We start from the raw sequence: 20,980 nt of genomic DNA, 5'->3' as shown, positions 1-20,980 counted from the left end.
TCAAACCTAGAAACCTGCCGAGTGTTTGTTAAACAGTTCTGCAATCACCAGCGTGATTTCGGTTCTACGGTCACCAGAGTAACTTCGGTTCTACGGTCACCAGCGTGACTTCGGTTCTACGGTCACCAGAGTGACTTCGGTTCTACGGTCACCAGCGTGACTTCGGTTCTACGGTCACCAGAGTGACTTCGGTTCTACGGTCACCAGAGTGACTTCGGTTCTACGGTCACCAGAGTGACTTCGGTTCTACGGTCACCAGAGTGACTTCGGTTCTACGGTCACCAGCGTGACTTCGGTTCTGCGGTCACCAGCGTAACTTCGGTTCTACGGTCACCAGCGTAACTTCGGTTCTACGGTCACCAGAGTAACTTCAGTTCTACGGTCACCAGCGTGACTTCGGTTCTAAGGTCACCAGCGTAACTTCGGTTCTACGGTCACCAGAGTAACTTCGGTTCTACGGTCACCAGCGTAACTTCGGTTCTACGGTCACCAGAGTAACTTCGGTTCTACGGTCACCACCGTAACTTCGGTTCTACGGTCACCAGAGTAACTTCGGTTCTACGGTCACCAGAGTAACTTCGGTTCTACGGTCACCAGAGTAACTTCGGTTCTACGGTCACCAGCGTAACTTCGGTTCTACGGTCACCACCGTAACTTCGGTTCTACGGTCACCAGAGTAACTTCGGTTCTACGGTCACCAGAGTAACTTCGGTTCTACGGTCACCACCGTAACTTCCGTTCTAAGGTCACCACCGTAACTTCCGTTCTACGGTCACCAGAGTAACTTCGGTTCTAAGGTCACCAGAGTAACTTCGGTTCTACGGTCACCAGTGTGACTTCGGTTCTACGGTCACCAGAGTGACTTCGGTTCTACGGTCACCAGAGTGACTTCGGTTCTACGGTCACCAGCGTGACTTCGGTTCTACGGTCACCAGAGTAACTTCGGTTCTAAGGTCACCAGAGTAACTTCGGTTCTACGGTCACCAGTGTGACTTCGGTTCTACGGTCACCAGAGTGACTTCGGTTCTACGGTCACCAGAGTGACTTCGGTTCTACGGGCACCAGCGTAACTTCCGTTCTACTGGCACCAGAGTAACTTCGGTTCTACGGGCACCAGAGTAACTTCGGTTCTAAGGTCACCAGAGTAACTTCGGTTCTAAGGTCACCACCGTAACTTCCGTTCTACTGGCACCAGAGTAACTTCCGTTCTACTGGCACCAGAGTAACTTCGGTTCTACTGGCACCAGAGTAACTTCGGTTCTAAGGTCACCAGAGTAACTTCGGTTCTAAGGTCACCACCGTAACTTCCGTTCTACTGGCACCAGAGTAACTTCGGTTCTACGGGCACCAGAGTAACTTCGGTTTTACGGTCACCAGAGTAACTTCGGTTCTACGGTCACCAGCGTAACTTCGGTTCTACGGTCACCAGAGTAACTTCGGTTCTACGGGCACCAGAGTAACTTCGGTTCTACGGTCACCAGAGTAACTTCGGTTCTACTGGCACCAGAGTAACTTCGGTTCTATGGTCACCAGAGTAACTTCGGTTCTACGGTCACCAGAGTAACTTCGGTTCTACGGTCACCACCGTAACTTCGGTTCTAAGGTCACCAGCGTAACTTCGGTTCTAAGGTCACCAGCGTAACTTCGGTTCTACGGTCACCAGAGTAACTTCGGTTCTACGGGCACCAGCGTAACTTCGGTTCTGCGGGCACCAGCGTAACTTCGGTTCTACGGTCACCAGAGTAACTTCGGTTCTACGGGCACCAGCGTAACTTCGGTTCTGCGGTCACCAGAGTAACTTCGGTTCTGCGGTCACCAGAGTAACTTCGGTTCTACGGTCACCAGAGTAACTTCGGTTCTACGGTCACCAGCGTAACTTCGGTTCTACGGTCACCAGAGTAACTTCAGTTCTACGGTCACCAGCGTGACTTCGGTTCTAAGGTCACCAGCGTAACTTCGGTTCTACGGTCACCAGCGTAACTTCGGTTCTACGGTCACCAGAGTAACTTCGGTTCTACGGTCACCAGAGTAACTTCGGTTCTACGGTCACCAGAGTAACTTCGGTTCTACTGGCACCAGCGTAACTTCGGTTCTACGGTCACCAGAGTAACTTCGGTTCTACGGTCACCAAAGTAACTTCGGTTCTCTGGTTTCCTGTTCATGAAAAACCTGCACAGAACTCAATAGAATTTATTTTTTATTTTAACACATTTACATGTAAACAGATCAGAGAGGAACACTAATAAACATATCAAATATATAATCAATCAATCAATCTTCACTCATTGGCAAATAAACTAAACGTTCAACATTCTGATCTGATGTCACTTTAATACAGCAGCAAAAAACTTCCTGTTTGGGAAGTTCAGCAGTGGACCAGTCCCCTCTGTGGGTCCATTAATGGTTTTACCTCCGCTGCCCTCTGGTCCCCCCGCCCCCCAGGTACGCTCGCACAGTGTTCATCCCCACATCCTCCATTTTCATCATTATTATTCGTTATTATTCTCCCTACGTGTCTCTTTCTCGTTAGTCGTCCTCGTTATAAACATCTTTCATCTCATCCGACCAGCGACTGTAAACTGTCCTTATGTCTGTTTTAACAACCGCACCAATAAAAAAAATAAATAACAGCAGCTCAGGTGTGTGATGATGTCAGAGTGATGTCAGATGTAGAGGGGGCGGTACTGCAGGTAGGACAGGTGTGTGATGATGTCAGAGTGATGTCAGATGTAGAGGGGGCGGTACTGCAGGTAGGACAGGTGTGTGATGATGTCAGAGTGATGTCAGATGTAGAGGGGGTGGTACTGGCGGGAGGTCAGTCTCTTTCTGCAGGTAGGACAGGTGTGTGATGATGTCAGAGCATCTCTCAGACACTGGCTGCAGAACACATGACCACATTTAGTGGAAACCACCAATCGGCCGCTCTCGACTATCTGAAGAGAAGACAAACAGCCAATCAGAAGACAGGACTCTACCTGCTGTCAAGGCATTTACAGGTGTGCGAGAGTCTCACCTCAGAGTACGAGTCCATACAGACAGGACAGCTGATCGTCCCCGGAGTCCACCTGAAGACACACAGAGACTCTACTGAGTTCTTCTACGTCTATTACCTGGCTGAGGTTTGATACAATGTCAGGGATCAGTCTATTACCTGGCTGAGGTTCAATATAATGTCAGGGATCAGTCTATTACCTGGCTGAGGTTCAATATAATGTCAGGGATCAGTCTATTACCTGGCTGAGGTTTGATACCATGTCAGGGATCAGTCTATTACCTGGCTGAAGTTTAATATAATGTCAGGGATCAGTCTATTACCTGGCTGAGGTTCAATATAATTTCAGGGATCAGTCTATTACCTGGCTGAAGTTTAATATAATGTCAGGGACCAGTCTATTACCTGGCTGAGGTTTGATACCATGTCAGGGACCAGTCTATTACCTGGCTGAGGTTCAATATAATGTCAGGGATCAGTCTATTACCTGGCTGAGGTTCAATATAATGTCTGGGATCAGTCTATTACCTGGCTGAGGTTTGATACCATGTCAGGGATCAGTCTATTACCTGGCTGAGGTTTGATACCATGTCAGGGATCAGTCTATTACCTGGCTGAGGTTCAATATAATGTCAGGGATCAGTCTATTACCTGGCTGAGGTTTGATACCATGTCAGGGATCAGTCTATTACCTGGCTGAGGTTCAATATAATGTCCGGGATCAGTCTATTACCTGGCTGAAGTTTAATATAATGTCAGGGATCAGTCTATTACCTGGCTGAAGTTTAATATAATGTCAGGGATCAGTCTATTACCTGGCTGAGGTTCAATATAATGTCAGGGATCAGTCTATTACCTGGCTGAGGTTCAATATAATGTCAGGGATCAGTCTATTACCTGGCTGAGGTTCAATATAATGTCTGGGATCAGTCTATTACCTGGCTGAGGTTTGATACCATGTCAGGGATCAGTCTATTACCTGGCTGAGGTTCAATATAATGTCAGGGATCAGTCTATTACCTGGCTGAGGTTTGATACCATGTCAGGGATCAGTCTATTACCTGGCTGAGGTTCAATATAATGTCAGGGATCAGTCTATTACCTGGCTGAGGTTCAATATAATGTCAGGGATCAGTCTATTACCTGGCTGAGGTTTGATACCATGTCAGGGATCAGTCTATTACCTGGCTGAGGTTTGATACCATGTCAGGGATCAGTTTATTACCTGGCTGAGGTTCAATGTAATGTCAGGGATCAGTCTATTACCTGGCTGAGGTTCAATATAATGTCAGGGATCAGTCTATTACCTGGCTGAAGTTCAATGTAATGTCAGGGATCAGTCTATTACCTGGCTGAGGTTCAATGTAATGTCAGGGATCAGTTTATTACCTGGCTGAGGTTCAATATAATGTCAGGGATCAGTTTATTACCTGGCTGAGGTTCAATGTAATGTCAGGGATCAGTCTATTACCTGGCTGAAGTTCAATGTAATGTCAGGGATCAGTCTATTACCTGGCTGAGGTTCAATATAATGTCAGGGATCAGTTTATTACCTGGCTGAGGTTCAATGTAATGTCAGGGATCAGTCTATTACCTGGCTGAAGTTCAATGTAATGCCAGGGATCAGTCTATTACCTGGCGGCACTGTTGGCCTGTATAGAAGACAACATGGCGGCGTTAAGGGTAGGGGGCGTTACTTCATCTTCATCACTGCTGACGACGTAACTCTCACCTGTGGCGGCTCTCCTGTTCTGAGGACCTGATTGAAGATGTGGGGGGGGGGGGGCAGTGATTAACAGACTGCTGACGACTAACTGGTCAGAAATATTAGATAGAAAGTGTTTTACCTTCATCCACCAGCTGGATCATCACCACATCAAAAAGAGACGACGACAGAAACACAAGAAGAAGAACAAAAGTTAGTTTTTTCCACAATAAGCAGATTAACCAGTTAACTGACCCAATAGTTAAATAATAGTGTGTATAAGTGTGTGTGTGAATATTAGTGTGTGTGTGTGTGTGTGTATTAGTGTGAATCAGTGTATATTAGTGTGTATCAGTGAGTGTGTATTTTGTCACCAGCACTGAGTCGTTGTTGGTCAGGTCAACAACAGCAGCAGCTTCTGATCCCTCACAGGTCAGATCCACCACCTCCTCCACACCTGCACAGGTACCAGATATTGATTATTGATCAGTCAGGAGTTAACTACTTGCAATACGTGAACCAGCTTCATGAGGTCTGGATCATCTGGATGGTTCTAATTAACAGGTGTGTTTCGTCAGAGCTTAATTGGTGGAATTTCTATCCTACTTAATGCATTTGAGAGCATCAGTTGTGTTGTGGTAGTTTGTTTACTCCTAACAGCCTGTTTCACTACTGCAATGCTCAATTATTTATATATATATATATATATATATATATATATATTCATACACACACTCACACACTATATACACATATACACTGTTGAGAAACCATCCTCTGACCTCATGAAGCTTGAAGGTTCAGATACAACAACAATGAGCAAAGCTGATAAAGAAAGAAAATGCCTCGAATGAGCAGCTGTGTCCAAACTTCTGACTGCTACTGTACTTAAATATGCCAATAATCAATAAGCAATCAGAGTGCTGATCAGTACTCACTGTCCTCTGTGTTGTCCATCACATCGATGGTCTCTGTGGTGGGAGCAGGGTCCACATCAGACGCTCTGCTGAGGTTAGCCGTCCTGTTAGCCACCCTGGTAGCGCTAGCCACCCTGGTAGTGTTAGCCGTCCTCCTGGTGTTAGCGGCTCTGCTAGCATAAGCCGCTCTGCTGGTCTTGGTGCTGGGTCTGGAAACCAGAGGACTTCCTGTGGTCCTCCTCTTCCTCTGAGCCTGAACACACATCACATATATGACATCACAGTCATGACATGACAGTTATCCATCCCAGTCACTGACGGACTCTGGCGACGGGGTTTTTCTTCAACTGGAGCTCCTCCTGTCAGCTGTATTGATCTCTGCTGTGTGACTATAACTGTAGCTGTTACCAACGCTGCCTTTCTGCCCAAACGACGCAACTGCTTTAATTATGATGTCCTGCACCGCCACACAGCTACAGAGTTTATGCAGCTTCCTAATTACACCCGACAACCGTCTTTGACTGCTGCCAAGGTTTGAGACCTCATTACATCCAAAGAGACTCACGCCGTGACATCAATGTGGAATACAGAAACAAGACAAACAACATGGCGAGTCGACCCCACACCAAGACAAACCTGGGCGTCATTCATGGAAACATGGCGAGTCGACTCCACGCCAAGACAAACCTGGGCGTCATTAATGGAAACATGGCGAGTCGACTCCACGCCAAGACAAACCTGGGCGTCATTAATGGAAACATGGCGAGTCGACCCCACGCCAAGACAAACCTGGGCGTCATTCATGGAAACATGGCGAGTCGACTCCACGCCAAGACAAACCTGGGCGTCATTAATGGAAACATGGCGAGTCAACTCCACGCCAAGACAAACCTGGGCGTCATTAATGGAAACATGGCGAGTCAACTCCACGCCAAGACAAACCTGGGCATCATTCATGGAAACATGGTGAGTCGACTCCACGCCAAGACAAACCTGGGCATCATTCATGGAAACATGGTGAGTCGACTCCACGCCAAGACAAACCTGGGCGTCATTAATGGAAACATGGCGAGTCGACCCCACGCCAAGACAAACCTGGGCGTCATTAATGGAAACATGGCGAGTCGACCCCACGCCAAGACAAACCTGGGCGTCATTCATGGAAACATGGCGAGTCGACCCCACGCCAAGACAAACCTGGGCGTCATTCATGGAAACATGGCGAGTCGACTCCACGCCAAGACAAACCTGGGCGTCATTCATGGAAACATGGCGAGTCGACTCCACGCCAAGACAAACCTGGGCGTCATTAATGGAAACATGGCGAGTCGACTCCACGCCAAGACAAACCTGGGCGTCATTCATGGAAACATGGCGAGTCGACCCCACGCCAAGACAAACCTGGGCGTCATTCATGGAAACATGGCGAGTCGACTCCACGCCAAGACAAACCTGGGCGTCATTAATGGAAACATGGCGAGTCAACTCCACGCCAAGACAAACCTGGGCATCATTCATGGAAACATGGTGAGTCGACTCCACGCCAAGACAAACCTGGGCATCATTCATGGAAACATGGTGAGTCGACTCCACGCCAAGACAAACCTGGGCGTCATTAATGGAAACATGGCGAGTCGACCCCACGCCAAGACAAACCTGGGCGTCATTCATGGAAACATGGCGAGTCGACTCCACGCCAAGACAAACCTGGGCGTCATTAATGGAAACATGGCGAGTCGACTCCACGCCAAGACAAACCTGGGCGTCATTAATGGAAACATGGCGAGTCGACCCCACGTCAAGACAAACCTTGGCGTCATTAATGTAAACATGGCGAGTCGACCCCACGCCAAGACAAACCTGGGCGTCATTCATGGAAACATGGCGAGTCGACTCCACGCCAAGACAAACCTGGGCGTCATTAATGGAAACATGGCGAGTCGACTCCACGCCAAGACAAACCTGGGCGTCATTAATGGAAACATGGCGAGTCGACTCCACGCCAAGACAGACCTGGGCGTCATTAATGGAAACATGGCGAGTCGACCCCACACCAAGACCAAACTGGGCGTCATTCTGCTTTCACTGCACTGGTCCCCAGTTTCCTTCAGGATGGACCACAAAGTCCTGCTGCTCACATACAAATCCATCAAACCTCCATCCGCACCCTCAGGTCTGCCAGCAGCTTGCCCCTCCAGGCCCCCAGTACTAGGCTCCACACCACGGACCCCCAGTACTAACCCCTGCACCATGGGCCCCCAGTACTAGGCTCGACATCATGGGGCCCCCAATACTAGGCTCCACACCATGGGCCCCCAGTACTAAGCTCCGCACCATGGGCCCCCAGTACTAACCCCTGCCTCATGGGCCCCCAGTACTAAGCCCCGCACAATGGGGCCCCCAGTACTAAGCCCCGCACAATGGGGCCCCCAGTACTAAGCCCCGCACAATGGGGCCCCCAGTACTAAGCTCCGCACCATGGGCCCCCAGTACTAAGCTCCGCACCATGGGCCCCCAGTACTAAGCTCCACACCATGGGGTCCCCAGTACTAACCTATACACCAGTGGGTCCCCAGTACAAACCCCTGCACCATGGGCCCCCAGTACTAGGCTCCGCACCATGGGTCCCCAGTACTAAGCTCCGCACCATGGGCCCCCAGTACTAACCTATACACCAGTGGGTCCCCCAGTACTAAGCTCCGCACCATGGGCCCCCAGTACTAACCTATACACCAGTGGGTCCCCAGTACAAACCCCTGCACCATGGGCCCCCAGTACTAACCCCTGCACCAAGGGCCCCCAGTACTAACCTATACACCAGTGGGTCCCCAGTACAAACCCCTGCACCATGGGGTCCCCACTACTAACCTATACAAAAGCACTACAGAGACTCTTTCAGAAAAAGTCTAAAAACCTTTTTCATCTTAAAGGCTTTTCCACACTGGGGGCATTTAGTGTCATTTCTTTGCATTGCTGTGTATGTTGTGTGTAAAAGCCTTAACTCTTATTTTCTATAATCTTTACGTTGTGTATTCTATTATTAATAATGTGGAACTGAAGAGTTTCACTATGAATGATGAGTGCAATACAAATTAAATGTATTATTACTAAAGTCCACAGTTTCATGACATAGAAGAAGAAAACTTACAGAGCTGCTCATATCAGAGACACCAGCCGGGGGATGCTGCAGAGAAACAAGGAGACATGTTAGCATCATGCTGACATCAGAGCTAACAGGTCAGAGTCAACAGGTCAGAGCTAACAGCTCAGAGCTAACAGGTCAGAGTCAACAGGTCAGAATTAACAGGTCAGAGCTAACAGGTCAGAGTTAACAGGTCAGAGCTAACAGGTCAGAGTTAACAGGTCAGAGTTAACAGGTCAGAGCTAACAGGTCAGAGTCAACAGGTCAGAATTAACAGGTCAGAGCTAACAGGTCAGAGCTAACAGGTCAGAGTTAACAGGTCAGAGTCAACAGGTCAGAATTAACAGGTCAGAGCTAACAGGTCAGAGTTAACAGGTCAGAGTTAACAGGTCAGAGTTAACAGGTCAGAGTTAACAGGTCAGAGTTAACAGGTCAGAGTCAACAGGTCAGAGTCAACAGGTCAGAGTTAACAGGTCAGAGTCAACAGGTCAGAGTCAACAGGTCAGAGTTAACAGGTCAGAGTCAACAGGTCAGAATTAACAGGTCAGAGCTAACAGGTCAGAGTTAACAGGTCAGAGTTAACAGGTCAGAGTTAACAGGTCAGAGTTAACAGGTCAGAGTCAACAGGTCAGAGTCAACAGGTCAGAATTAACAGGTCAGAGCTAACTGGTCAGAGCTAACAGGTCAGAGCTAACAGGTCAGAGTCAACAGGTCAGAGTCAACAGGTCAGAGTTAACAGGTCAGAGTCAACAGGTCAGAATTAACAGGTCAGAGCTAACTGGTCAGAGTTAACAGGTCAGAGCTAACTGGTCAGAGCTAACAGGTCAGAGCTAACAGGTCAGAGCTAACAGGTCAGAGCTAACAGGTCAGAGCTAACTGGTCAGAGCTAACAGGTCAGAGCTAACTGGTCAGAGCTAACTGGTCAGAGCTAACAGGTCAGAGTCAACAGGTCAGAGCTAACTGGTCAGAGCTAACAGGTCAGAGCTAACTGGTCAGAGCTAACTGGTCAGAGCTAACAGGTCAGAGCTAACAGGTCAGAGCTAACTGGTCAGAGCTAACAGGTCAGAGCTAACAGGTCAGAGTCAACAGGTCAGAGTCAACAGGTCAGTGCTAACAGGTCAGAGTTAACAGGTCAGAGTTAACTGGTCAGAGTCAACAGGTCAGAGCTAACTGGTCAGAGTTAACTGGTCAGAGTTAACAGGTCAGAGTCAACAGGTCAGAGCTAACTGGTCAGAGTTAACTGGTCAGAGCTAACAGGTCAGAGCTAACAGGTCAGAGCTAACTGGTCAGAGCTAACAGGTCAGAGCTAACAGGTCAGAGTCAACAGGTCAGAGTCAACAGGTCAGTGCTAACAGGTCAGAGTTAACAGGTCAGAGTTAACTGGTCAGAGTCAACAGGTCAGAGCTAACTGGTCAGAGTTAACTGGTCAGAGCTAACAGGTCAGAGCTAACAGGTCAGAGCTAACTGGTCAGAGCTAACAGGTCAGAGCTAACAGGTCAGAGTCAACAGGTCAGAGTCAACAGGTCAGTGCTAACAGGTCAGAGTTAACAGGTCAGAGTTAACTGGTCAGAGTCAACAGGTCAGAGCTAACTGGTCAGAGTTAACTGGTCAGAGTTAACAGGTCAGAGCTAACAGGTCAGAGCTAACAGGTCAGAGTTAACTGGTCAGAGATAACTGGTCAGAGTTAACTGGTTAGAGTTAACAGGTCAGAGTCAACAGGTCAGAATTAACAGGTCAGAGTTAACTGGTCAGATCTAACTGGTCAGAGTTAACTGGTCAGAGCTAACATATTAGAGTTATCAGGTTAAAGTTAACTGGTCAGAGTTAACTGGTCAGATCTAACTGGTCAGAGTTAACTGGTCAGAGCTAACATATTAGAGTTATCAGGTTAAAGTTAACTGGTCAGAGCTAATATATTAGGGTTAACAGGTTAAAGTTAACTGGTCAGAGTTAACTGGTCAGAGCTAACTGGTTAAAGTTAACAGGTCAGAGTTAACAGGTCAGAGTTAACTGGTCAGAGTTAACAGGTCAGAGTTAACTGGTTAGAGCTAACTGGTTAAAGTTAACTGGTTAAAGTTAACAGGTCAGAGTTAACTGGTTAGAGTTAACTGGTCAGAGTTAACTGGTTAGAGTTAACTGGTCAGAGGAAACGGATTAAAGGGATACAAAGTTTGACTCAACTAGCAGTTAGCAGCTAGCTGTTAGCTGCAGTCACTCACCGTTAGTGTTTCCTCTCGTTAGCTGTTAGCAGTTAGCTGGTGTAATTTCAGATTAATTAACAGCTGACTGATTGATTCCCACCGAACAGCTGACGTTAGCATCAGCTGCTGCTAGCCGCTGCCTCCTGTTGTTATATATACATATATATGTATATATGTTTATATTATAAATCTAAATATATATAGCCATATATCTATGGTATTGGAAGGCGTATTGTCCTACTTCTACTGCTGCTACTGCTACTGCTTCTTCCTCTTCCTCTTCTTCTTCTTCTTCTTCTTCTTCCTCCTCTTCTTCCTTTTTTTATAGCGGCAGGCAGCCAGCCTTAAGGCGCATTACCGCCACCTGCTGCGTTGGAGTATAAACTACAGTTATATGCCTCTAAACAAACACACAAGAAAATAAAATAAATTAAATTTAAAAAAAAAACAATTTCGCTAAACGCTAAATTCTTTTCAGCCCAGTTTCTCTCCTGCTAGCATTGATGCTGCTAGTTTGGTAACGCTAACGGACATTAGCTAACAGCAAGCTACATTACTGTTTTATTCTGGGTACATAAAGCAGCTTTCCTGAAACAAAGAACCATCAGTAAAACTGTTAAAGTGTGAACAGATGAAGCTACAGCAGCTCTACAGACTGGCACATGTTCAGAGAGCCACACCAACCTGGAGGAATATACATTAACAGTGACATCATACATCAGCAAATAATAATAATAATAATAATAATAATAATAATAATAACTTTATTTGTATAGCACCATACAAGAAATGCAGCTCAAAAAAGAAAAAAAAAGAAAAAAAAAACATTCATCAATCAATCAATTATTTATTTATTTATATAGCGCCAAACCACAACAAAAGTCATCTCAGGGCACAGGGGCTCTGTGTCTGTCAGTCTCAGGGGTTTAACACAATCTGCATGAAACTGATTGTATTGATTGATACATACATACTTATATTGATTGATGATCTACATGAAACTGATTGGAAAACTCAGCTCTGGGCTTCAGCACCAAGTGTTGGACTTCCTCACAAACAGAACCCGGGATTGGTGGTCACACCTCCTCCACTCTAGTGCTCAACACCGGAGCCCCCCAGGGTCGTGTGCTCAGCCCTGTAACCCCCGACTGCAACCCCGACATGGAGAGAACTCACCATCACCACCGTCATCGGCCGGATTTCAAACAACGAGAGTTCATATCAAGAGGAAATCAACAACCTGCTGCCCAACGTCAACAAAACCAAGCAGCTGATTGTTGATTTTAGAAATAAAGAGGCAAAGACACACAGCCATGTCTACATCAGTGGAGCTGAGGTGCAGCAGGTTTTAAGTTCCTGGGTATCAGCACCACAGAGAACCTGTCATGGACATCACACATCTCCACCCTGTAAAAAAGCTCAGAAACGACTTCATGAAACTTAAGAAGGTAAAATTCCATCTCAGGTTCTTGTGAACTTTTCCAAAGGAGCAACATCCTGACTGGAAACGTCACAAACTGGCATGAGATGTGCAGACAGAAGATTAAAACCACCCAGAACATCATCGGTTCTCATCAGCATCAGTGGTCTCGGTGAGGTGAGGAGCCCTCAGAGCCCAAAGGATCCTAAAGACCACAGTCTGTTCACCCTGCTGCCGTCTGCCAGACACACAGAAATATCTGCTGTCGTACCTCCAGACTACAGAGCAGCGTCTTTCCTCCTCAATTCATCCTCTGCACTACAACATAACAATAGCTTTATTTTCATGACTTATTATTTATAAATATATTTATATAATTCCTGTTTGTGTGAGCGGCATCAGGAGGCTCCAGACTACATTTCATTATACAATCGTGTTGTAAAATGATAAAAAAATGAATCTTGAATATTTTACTCAGTTTTTAAAATGATTCTTGAAATCTTGAACTTGAAAATATGCATTTGGACAACTACGACTAACTACAAGCTAAATACACAACACATTAAATGTTTAGCATTAATATCTACAGCATCCTCAAATACAATTAAACCCATCTGGGCTGCAGGGGAGCTGCACCGTCGGCCATCTCTCAAGATCTGCAGACGGATGAACACAACAGAACCATCTGCCCTCTGATTGGACAGACTGACTCGGATTCATACATACAATCAAGGTCAAAGTTCGTACTCATAACTTGCAGTTTGTAATTTTAACTTCAGTGTCGCACACACAGGTAGGAACTTTAATTACACACACAAAATATTTCTACAGCTACAAAACTGTTTACACATGTGCAAAGTATAATTACCACCCTGCCATCCACAGTCTGTCAGCACATGTTCAGGTATGTCCCAGTCTTAACCTAGAAATAGATATTATGGTATATACACTCACTGGCCACTTTATTTAGATACACCTGTTTAACTGCTCATTAACGCAAATATCTAATCAGCCAATCAAGTGGCAGCAACTCGATGCATTTAAGCATGTAGACACGGTGAAGACAATCTGCTGAGGTCAGAGAGCGAGACTGGTTTGAGCTGATAGAAAGGCAACAGTAACTCAGATAACCACTCGATACAGCTGAGGTATGCAGAACTACATCGACAGAGGACCGGACCCGGTGCAGGTCCTGTCAGCTAAGATCAGGAAACTGAGGCTACAACTCGTAGGGGCTCATCCTGGTCTGATGAGTCTCAATTTCTGCTGCAACATTCAAATAATCGGGTCAGAATTTGGTGCAAACAACATGAAAGCCTGGATCCATCATGCTTTGTAGAAATGGTTCAGGCTGCTGCTGGTGGTTTAATGGTTTGGCTGCTTAGTACCAGCTGAGCATCATTGAAATGCCACAGACTACCAGTACTGTTGATGACCATGTGACCACAGTGTGTCCATCTTCTAACAGCTACTACCAGCAGAATAATGCGCCATGTCACAAAGATCAAATCATCTCAAACTGGTGTCTTGAACATGACAATGAGTTCACTAAACGGTCTCCACAGTCACCAGATCTCAGTGCAACAGAGCAGCTTCGGGATGTGGTGCAACAGGAGATTCACATCATGGATGTGCAGCCGACACATCTGCAGCAGCTGTGTGATGAAAATCTCTGAAGAATGTTTCCAGCACCTTGTTGAATCTGTGCCACAAAGAATTAAGGCAGTTCTGAAGGCAAAAGGGGGTCCGAGCCGGCACTAGCAAGGTGTTCCTAATAAAGTGTCTGGTGATATATATATATCTACCCTTCCTCTAACCTAAGTGTTGTTGTTATTCCAGATTTCCGTCATTATTCTCTGATGAATTAATGATTTTCCTTCTGATCTCTAATCTCAACAACCTTGTTTCCGTCTATTGCAACATGTGCTGGTATCCAACAGAGATAAACATCTATTCTCAGCTGCTGCACATTCAATAAAATTATATAAACCACACTTAAAATATTCTCTAAAACTGTTTGTACTGCAGCAGAAGAATCTGGTTTAACGTCGTCCACCACTGAAGACAGTCAGGTCTGCTATTTACACTGATACCCTGTTGGAAATTATGGGCTGTATATGATCCACATGCTCAGTATTTGAGTGTTTTGATGTTTCTGCAGATTGCTTCATCATCTGTGTACAATCATGACTGTATTCCTGTTCCTGTATTTTCAAAGATATCATTAATCACAATATTAAATAGAATTGGCATGATGGTTCTGTTCCATGACCCGGTTATATAACCTTCCACCTTGCTGGTTCATTTTAATTCCCCATTTTTCCTGTAGAGGAGGTTAGAGCTGTTGGTCTGTAGTTTATCTTTTCCTGGTTTAGCAAATGGTGAAATGAATAGCAGGAAGTCTTCCTGCTGTCCACATCTTATTGAAAAGTTTCAACACTATTTCTGACTGATTCTCTGATAATTGTCTCAGAGCAGAATACCTGCTGCCCTCTGATCTCTACCTTTATACCATCCACCTTTTCTTTATCTGTCAGGTCTTCTTTCCTTTGTTTATGTCTGTAAGTGAAGTGATTTCACTGTGAACACTGACTTTTCCATATCTGTTATTGCTAAATTGTCTCCATGTGCAAATTCATGTTATTTCTGAAGTTTCTGAGAGCAAACTTTCTTTCTTTAATAGCCAAATCATTCCACGCTGCGACACTTCTGTTATTCTCTGATGTCAGTTTTATACTCTCTGAGGCAGCTTCATATGTGACCTCACGTGAGCCTTCATCCCCATCATCATCATTTTAATGTTGTTAACTAATTGCCTGCATTCTTTAAATGTGTCCCATTGAGCCTTTCATCTGTATATTGGAGCATTTATTCAGAGAACATTCATTCATATTACTTCTTATGTCATAAATTGACATAAGAAGCTGTTGCAGCAGCTGCTACTTTCACGTTTATCATCTGATCATCTCTGATCAATGAAACTGATTAAACACGTTATTATCTCATGTTTCTCCTGATGTGATCACACTGAGCTCTCCGTGTTCAGACCCACAGCAGGTTATTATTAGTTATTGATTAGGATATGGTTGTTATTACTTATTGATCATACCTTCAAGTCCACTATCACCTTCACCTTCAATGTCCAGTTTTGTCAGACAGGGACATGTGTACCTGGACTCTCTAGGATCAGGTTTTAGATTTCATTACAAACACAAAGAGAACAGAAGAGAGAGGAGGACTGAAGCCCCGCCCACCTGCGGTCTACCTGTACAGGTAAGGAGTCACAGTCAGAACACAGACAGACAGACAGAGGAGCGATGGATAAAATCAGGAAGTGGCTCCACAAACCCAACAAGGTAAAAACAATCCAGATTCTTATTATTAATAAAAGTAAAAATATGAAATCTGTTCTGTTGATCAGCTGATTATTATTAATGTTAAAGCTTTAACGTCACTCAGTATGAACTGTACAATATTATATAGAAACAAATTATAGAAAATCATTTATTACAAATAAAAATATATAAAAATGCAGCCTACAAACTTGTTTTTATATAAATATAATCATGTTTTAACTGTCTGACTCATCTTTGAGTTAATTTAATAACTCAATAAATAAGAAAAGAAACATGAAACTATAACTGTTTAAAATTAGTCTACCTGAGCCAGGTGAGTCTACCTGAGCCAGGTGTGTTCTGAGGATCAGAGGTGGTTCAAGATTCAAGATACAATCAACTTTATTGTCTGTCACACAATAAACGAAATTCTTCTCTGACGCGGCTCAAAGGAAAACGTGGAAACAGCAAAATAAGTTGTAACATCAGTCCTGTTAAAGACAACTGAGGTGTGAGTTTACCTTTATGTGAGGTGTGAGTTTACCTGTATGTGGCCAGTGGGAATTATTTAGGGAGGAAGGTGTTTCTCTTTATAAGTGAACCTTACAGTGTTTTGTCCCTCAGTTTGTCTGCAGGCAGTCTAATTGAGTCTGAACCTGAGACGTCCACGTGCTGCTCAAACACCTGAGAGGACACCTGCTTTCATCACGTGTTTGTCTTAGAGAGTCTGGCTGAGTTCATGACAGGAAATTCATTTAAAGAGGTGCCATAACTGATAAATAATTTATAATCTGTTAATAACTAATTTGGGGTTTTTGCTGTTTGTCCCAATGTAGTTTACAGTAAACATCACTGTTTAAGTTAATATAGCAGCCAGTGTTACACACAACAGGCTGTAGCTAAAAACTGTCACAAATTTATTGTTTGTTGTATAAAAAGATGTGCAGATAACATCTACAGGTTTTAGGGACAGGATGTGATTTTTGTGATATTACGTAAGTGAAAAAAGGCAGTCCTTGAGATTTGATTTATGTGGGAGTTAAAGGACATATCCTGATCAAAGATAACTCCCAGATTCTTTACGGTGGTGCTGGAGGCCAGGGTAATGCCATCCAGAGCAGCTTTATCATTAGATAATGTGTTCCTAAGGTGTTTAGGGCCAAACACAATAACTTCAGTTTTATCTGAATTTAGTAGCAGAAAATTGCAGGTCATCCAGGTCTTTATGTCGTTAAGGCATGTTTGGAGTTTATTTAACTGATTGGGTTCATCAGGCTTCACTGATAAATATAATTGGGTATCGTCTGCGTAACAATGAAAATTTATGGAGTGTTTCCTAATAATATTACCTAAAGGAAGCATATATAAGGTGAATAGAATTGGTCCAAGTACAGAACCTTGTGGAACTCCGTGTCTAACTTTTGCCTTCATGGAGGATTCATCATTAACATGTACAAACTGAAATCGGTCTGATAAATAGGATTTAAACCAGCTTAATGCAGTTCCTTTAATGCCAATTAAATGTTCCAGTCTCTGTAATAGGATTTGATGGTCGATTGTGTCGAATGCAGCACTAAGATCTAACAGGACAAGTATAGAGACAAATCCTTTGTCTGATGCAGTTAGGAGGTCATTAGTGACTTTCACCAGTGCTGTCTCTGTGCTATGATGCCTCTAAATCCTGACTGAAAATCCTCAAATAAACTATTGTTATGTAGAAAGTCACATAACTGATTAGAGACTGCTTTCTCAAGGATCTTGGATAGAAATGGAAGGTTAGATATAGGTCTATAATTGGCTAAAACACCTGAATCAAGAGTAGGCTTCTTAAGAAGAGGTTTAATTACAGCTACTTTAAAGGACTGTGGTACATAGCCTGTTACTAAAGACAGATTGATCATATCTAGTAAAGAAGTGCTCACTAAGGGTAAGGCTTCCTTAAGCAGCCTAGTTGGGATGGGGTCTAAGAGACAGGTTGATGGTTTAGCTGAACAAATCATTGAAGTTAGTTCAGACAAGTCTACTGGAGAAAAACAGTCCAAATATATGTCAGGATTTACAGCTGTTACTAAGGTTCCTGTGTTTGGGGAGAGAACGGTGCCTGTTGAGGGCAGGAGATGGTTAATTTTGTCTCTAATAGTTAGAATTTTATCATTAAAGAAGCTCATAAAGTCGTTACTACTGAGAGCTATAGGAGAGCTATAGGAATACATGGATCAGTAATGTTAATGATGAATCCTCCGTGAAGGCAAAAGTTAGACACGGAGTTCCACAAGGTTCTGTACTTGGACCAATTCTATTCACCTTATATATGCTTCCTTTAGGTAACATTATTAGGAAACACTCCATAAATTTTCATTGTTACGCAGATGATACCCAATTATATTTATCAATGAAGCCAGATGAACCCAATCAGTTAACTAAACTCCAAACATGCCTTAACGACATAAAGACCTGGATGACCTGCAATTTTCTACTACTAAATTCAGATAAAACTGAAGTTATTGTGCTTGGCCCTAAACACCTTAGGAACACATTATCTAATGATAAAGCTGCTCTGGATGGCATTACCCTGGCCTCCAGCACCACCGTAAGGAATCTGGGAGTTATCTTTGATCAGGATATGTCCTTTAACTCCCACATAAATCAAATTTCAAGGACTGCCTTTTTTCACTTACGTAATATCTCAAAAATCAGGCACATCCTGTCCCTAAAAGATGCAGAAAAACTAGTTCACGCATTTGTTACCTCTAGGCTGGATTATTGCAATTCCTTATTATCAGGCTGCCCTAACAAGTCTCTAAAGACTCTCCAGCTGGTCCAGAACGCAGCTGCACGTGTATTGACTAAAACTAGAAAAAGAGATCATATTTCTCCCATTTTAGCTTCACTACATTGGCTTCCTGTAAAATCTAGAATAGAATTTAAAATCCTTCTCCTAACCTACAAAGCCCTTAATGGTCAGGCACCATCATATCTTGAAGAGCTCATAATACCGTATTACCCCACTAGAACACTGCGCTCCCAGTATGCAGGCTTACTGGTGGTCCCTACAGTCTTTAAAAGTAGAATGGGAGGCAGAGCCTTCAGCTATCAGGCTCCTCTTCTTTGGAACCATCTACCGGATTCAGTCCGGGGTGCAGACACCCTCTCTATGTTTAAGAGTAGGCTTAAAACTTTCCTTTTTGATAAAGCTTATAGTTAGGGCCGACCAGGCTCGCCTTGGATCAGCCCTTAGTTATGCTGCTATAGGCCTAGACTACTGGGGGACTTCCCATGATGCACTGAGCTCCTCTCTCCTCCTCCTCCTCTCCATCTGTATGCATTCATGTAACAGCAATGCATGTCACTAACTTTGCTTCTTCCCCGGAGTTTTTTGTGCTTTCTCATCTCACAGGAAAACCTGACTCCCGGGCCGAACCTTCGCGGTTCTTCACAGTCCTGATGGCACCCTTCCCTGTCTGTTGATGCTTGTGCTTGTTGTTGTTTGTTGTTGTCATTGTTTTTCTGCTGTCCCCCCTCCCCCTTCCCCTCTCTCTTTCTCTCTCTCAACCCAACCGGTCAAAGCAGATGGCCGCCCACCAAGAGCCGGGGTCTGCTTGAGGTTTCTACCCGTTAAAGGGGAGTTTTTCCTTACCGCTGTCGCCAAGTGCTGCTCATGGGGGAACTGTTGGGTCTCTGTAAATTAAAGAGTACGGTCTTGACCTGCTCTATGTGAAAAGTGCCTTGAGATGACTTCTGTTGTGATATGGCGCTATATAAATAAAGATTGATTGATTGATTGATTGATTGATCAGTAGAGTTATGACTCTTTGTCAGCCAAAGTGCTGAAAAGGAACCTAGGGCAGTTTTTATTCTCTTCTATTAATGCTGAGTAATAGGCGGCTCTGGCATTACAGAGGGCCTTCCTATATGTTTTAACACTATCTTGCCAGACTAAGCGAGAATCTTCTACTTTGGTGGAACGCCAAATCCTTTCATATTTTCATGATGTTTGCTTTAATTTGCGGGTTTGGGAGTTAAACCATGGAGCTAACCTCTTATGTTTTATTATCTTCCTTTTTAAGGAGGCGATGGAGTCGAGTGTTATTCGTAATGAGCCTGCAGCACTATCAATAAGATTATCAATTTGGGAGGGACTAAAGTTAACATAAGAGTCCTCTGTAGTATTGAGACATGGCAGTGAATTCAGTACTGATGGAACTGCTTCCTTAAATTTATCTACAACACTATCAGAGAGACATCTAGTGAGGACATTTTTATCTAATGGTGTGTAATCCAGTAATAGGAATTCAAAAGTTATTAAAAAATGATCTGATAAAATAGGATTTTATGGAAAAATTATTAAATGTTCAATTTCGATGCCATAATTCAGAACAAGGTGGAGGGTGTGGTTCAGACAGTGAGTGGGATTATTTACACACTGAGAGAAGCCAGTTGAGTCTAATAATGAGATAAATGCAGCACTGAGACTGTCACTATCAACGTCCACATGAATATTAAATCACCTACTATAATTACTTTATCTGTACTAAGGACTAAATACGACAAAAACTCTGAGAATTCAGATCAGAGTTCAGAGTACGGACCAGGAGGATGGTTCACTATAACACATAGAACTGGCTGTAAAGTTTTCCAGGTTGGCTGAGAGACTAAGAACAAGACTTTCTAATGAGTTATAATGAAGTTCAGGTCTAGAGTTGATAATTAGGCTGCGACTCCTCCTCCTCGGCCAGTGTCTGGAGGAATGTGAGTATTAATATGACTGGGAGGACTGGATTCATTTAGACTGACATGTTCTTCATGACACAGCCAGGTTTCAGTAAGACAATCAATCAATATGATGATCTGAGATTAAATCGTTTATTAATGCGGCTTCAGATGACAGAGATCTAATGTTCAAGAGTCCACATTTAATTCTCTTATTTTGTTGAACTGCTGCAGTAGTGGTTTTAATTTTTATTAGATTTTTATGAATGACTCTTCTTTTATATACTTTGGATTTAATTGATTTATGTGGTCGGGGGACAGACACGGTCTCTATGTGGTTTTGGGGGACAGACGCAGTCTCTATGTGGTTTTGGGGACAGACACAGTCTCTATGTGGTTTTGGGGACAGACGCAGTCTCTATGTGGTTTTGGGGACAGACACAGTCTCTATGTGGTTTTGGGGGACAGACGCAGTCTCTATGTGGTTTTGGGGACAGACGCGGTCTCTATGTGGTTTTGGGGACAGACGCGGTCTCTATGTGGTTTTGGGGACAGACA

The 20,980-nt window shown here is 44.2% G+C and overlaps 1 protein-coding gene and 2 long non-coding RNA genes across 6 annotated transcripts; 1 reads left to right on the top strand and 2 right to left on the bottom strand.

The window, feature by feature from the left end:
• The first annotated feature begins 1,237 nt into the window (after positions 1–1,237).
• On the top strand, positions 1,238–2,642 carry LOC122990683. The gene is made up of 2 exons (XR_006405439.1): positions 1,238–1,421; positions 1,630–2,642. It is a non-coding gene; the product is annotated as an uncharacterized LOC122990683 (long non-coding RNA).
• On the bottom strand, positions 2,181–11,330 carry rnf4 (ring finger protein 4). 4 transcript variants are annotated; one of them, XM_044364133.1, is made up of 9 exons: positions 10,976–11,327; positions 8,763–8,798; positions 5,636–5,867; positions 5,072–5,154; positions 4,840–4,852; positions 4,628–4,751; positions 3,014–3,065; positions 2,790–2,933; positions 2,181–2,729 (listed from the first exon to the last, which is right to left on the bottom strand). In XM_044364133.1, the coding sequence occupies exons 2-9, from the start codon at positions 8,772–8,774 to the stop codon at positions 2,724–2,726; spliced, it is 666 nt and encodes a 221-aa protein (XP_044220068.1). In that variant the 5' UTR covers positions 8,775–8,798; positions 10,976–11,327; the 3' UTR covers positions 2,181–2,723. The 4 variants fall into 4 exon arrangements, with proteins under 4 accessions (XP_044220068.1, XP_044220067.1, XP_044220066.1 ...); XM_044364132.1 differs by having other exon boundaries at positions 2,181–2,933; positions 10,976–11,100; positions 11,199–11,317; XM_044364131.1 differs by having other exon boundaries at positions 2,181–2,933; positions 10,976–11,317.
• Positions 3,087–4,527, bottom strand: LOC122990684. The gene is made up of 3 exons (XR_006405440.1): positions 4,505–4,527; positions 3,685–4,176; positions 3,087–3,643 (listed from the first exon to the last, which is right to left on the bottom strand). It is a non-coding gene; the product is annotated as an uncharacterized LOC122990684 (long non-coding RNA).
• Positions 11,331–20,980: the final 9,650 nt, after the last annotated feature.

The sequence above is a fragment of the Thunnus albacares genome, chromosome 10 (genome assembly GCF_914725855.1).
Source record: "Thunnus albacares chromosome 10, fThuAlb1.1, whole genome shotgun sequence".
NCBI lineage: Eukaryota > Metazoa > Chordata > Actinopteri > Scombriformes > Scombridae > Thunnus > Thunnus albacares.
This window is presented reverse-complemented; position numbering and strand designations above follow the sequence as displayed.

Coding starts and splice junctions, on each gene's coding strand:
- rnf4 (XM_044364133.1), bottom strand. Junction 5,155..5,635: donor GATGGACAACACAGAGGACA/GTGAGTACTGAT, acceptor GTACCTGTGCAG/GTGTGGAGGAGGTGGTGGAT. Junction 3,066..4,627: donor CAGGCCAACAGTGCCGCCAG/GTAATAGACTGA, acceptor GTGTGTCTTCAG/GTGGACTCCGGGGACGATCA.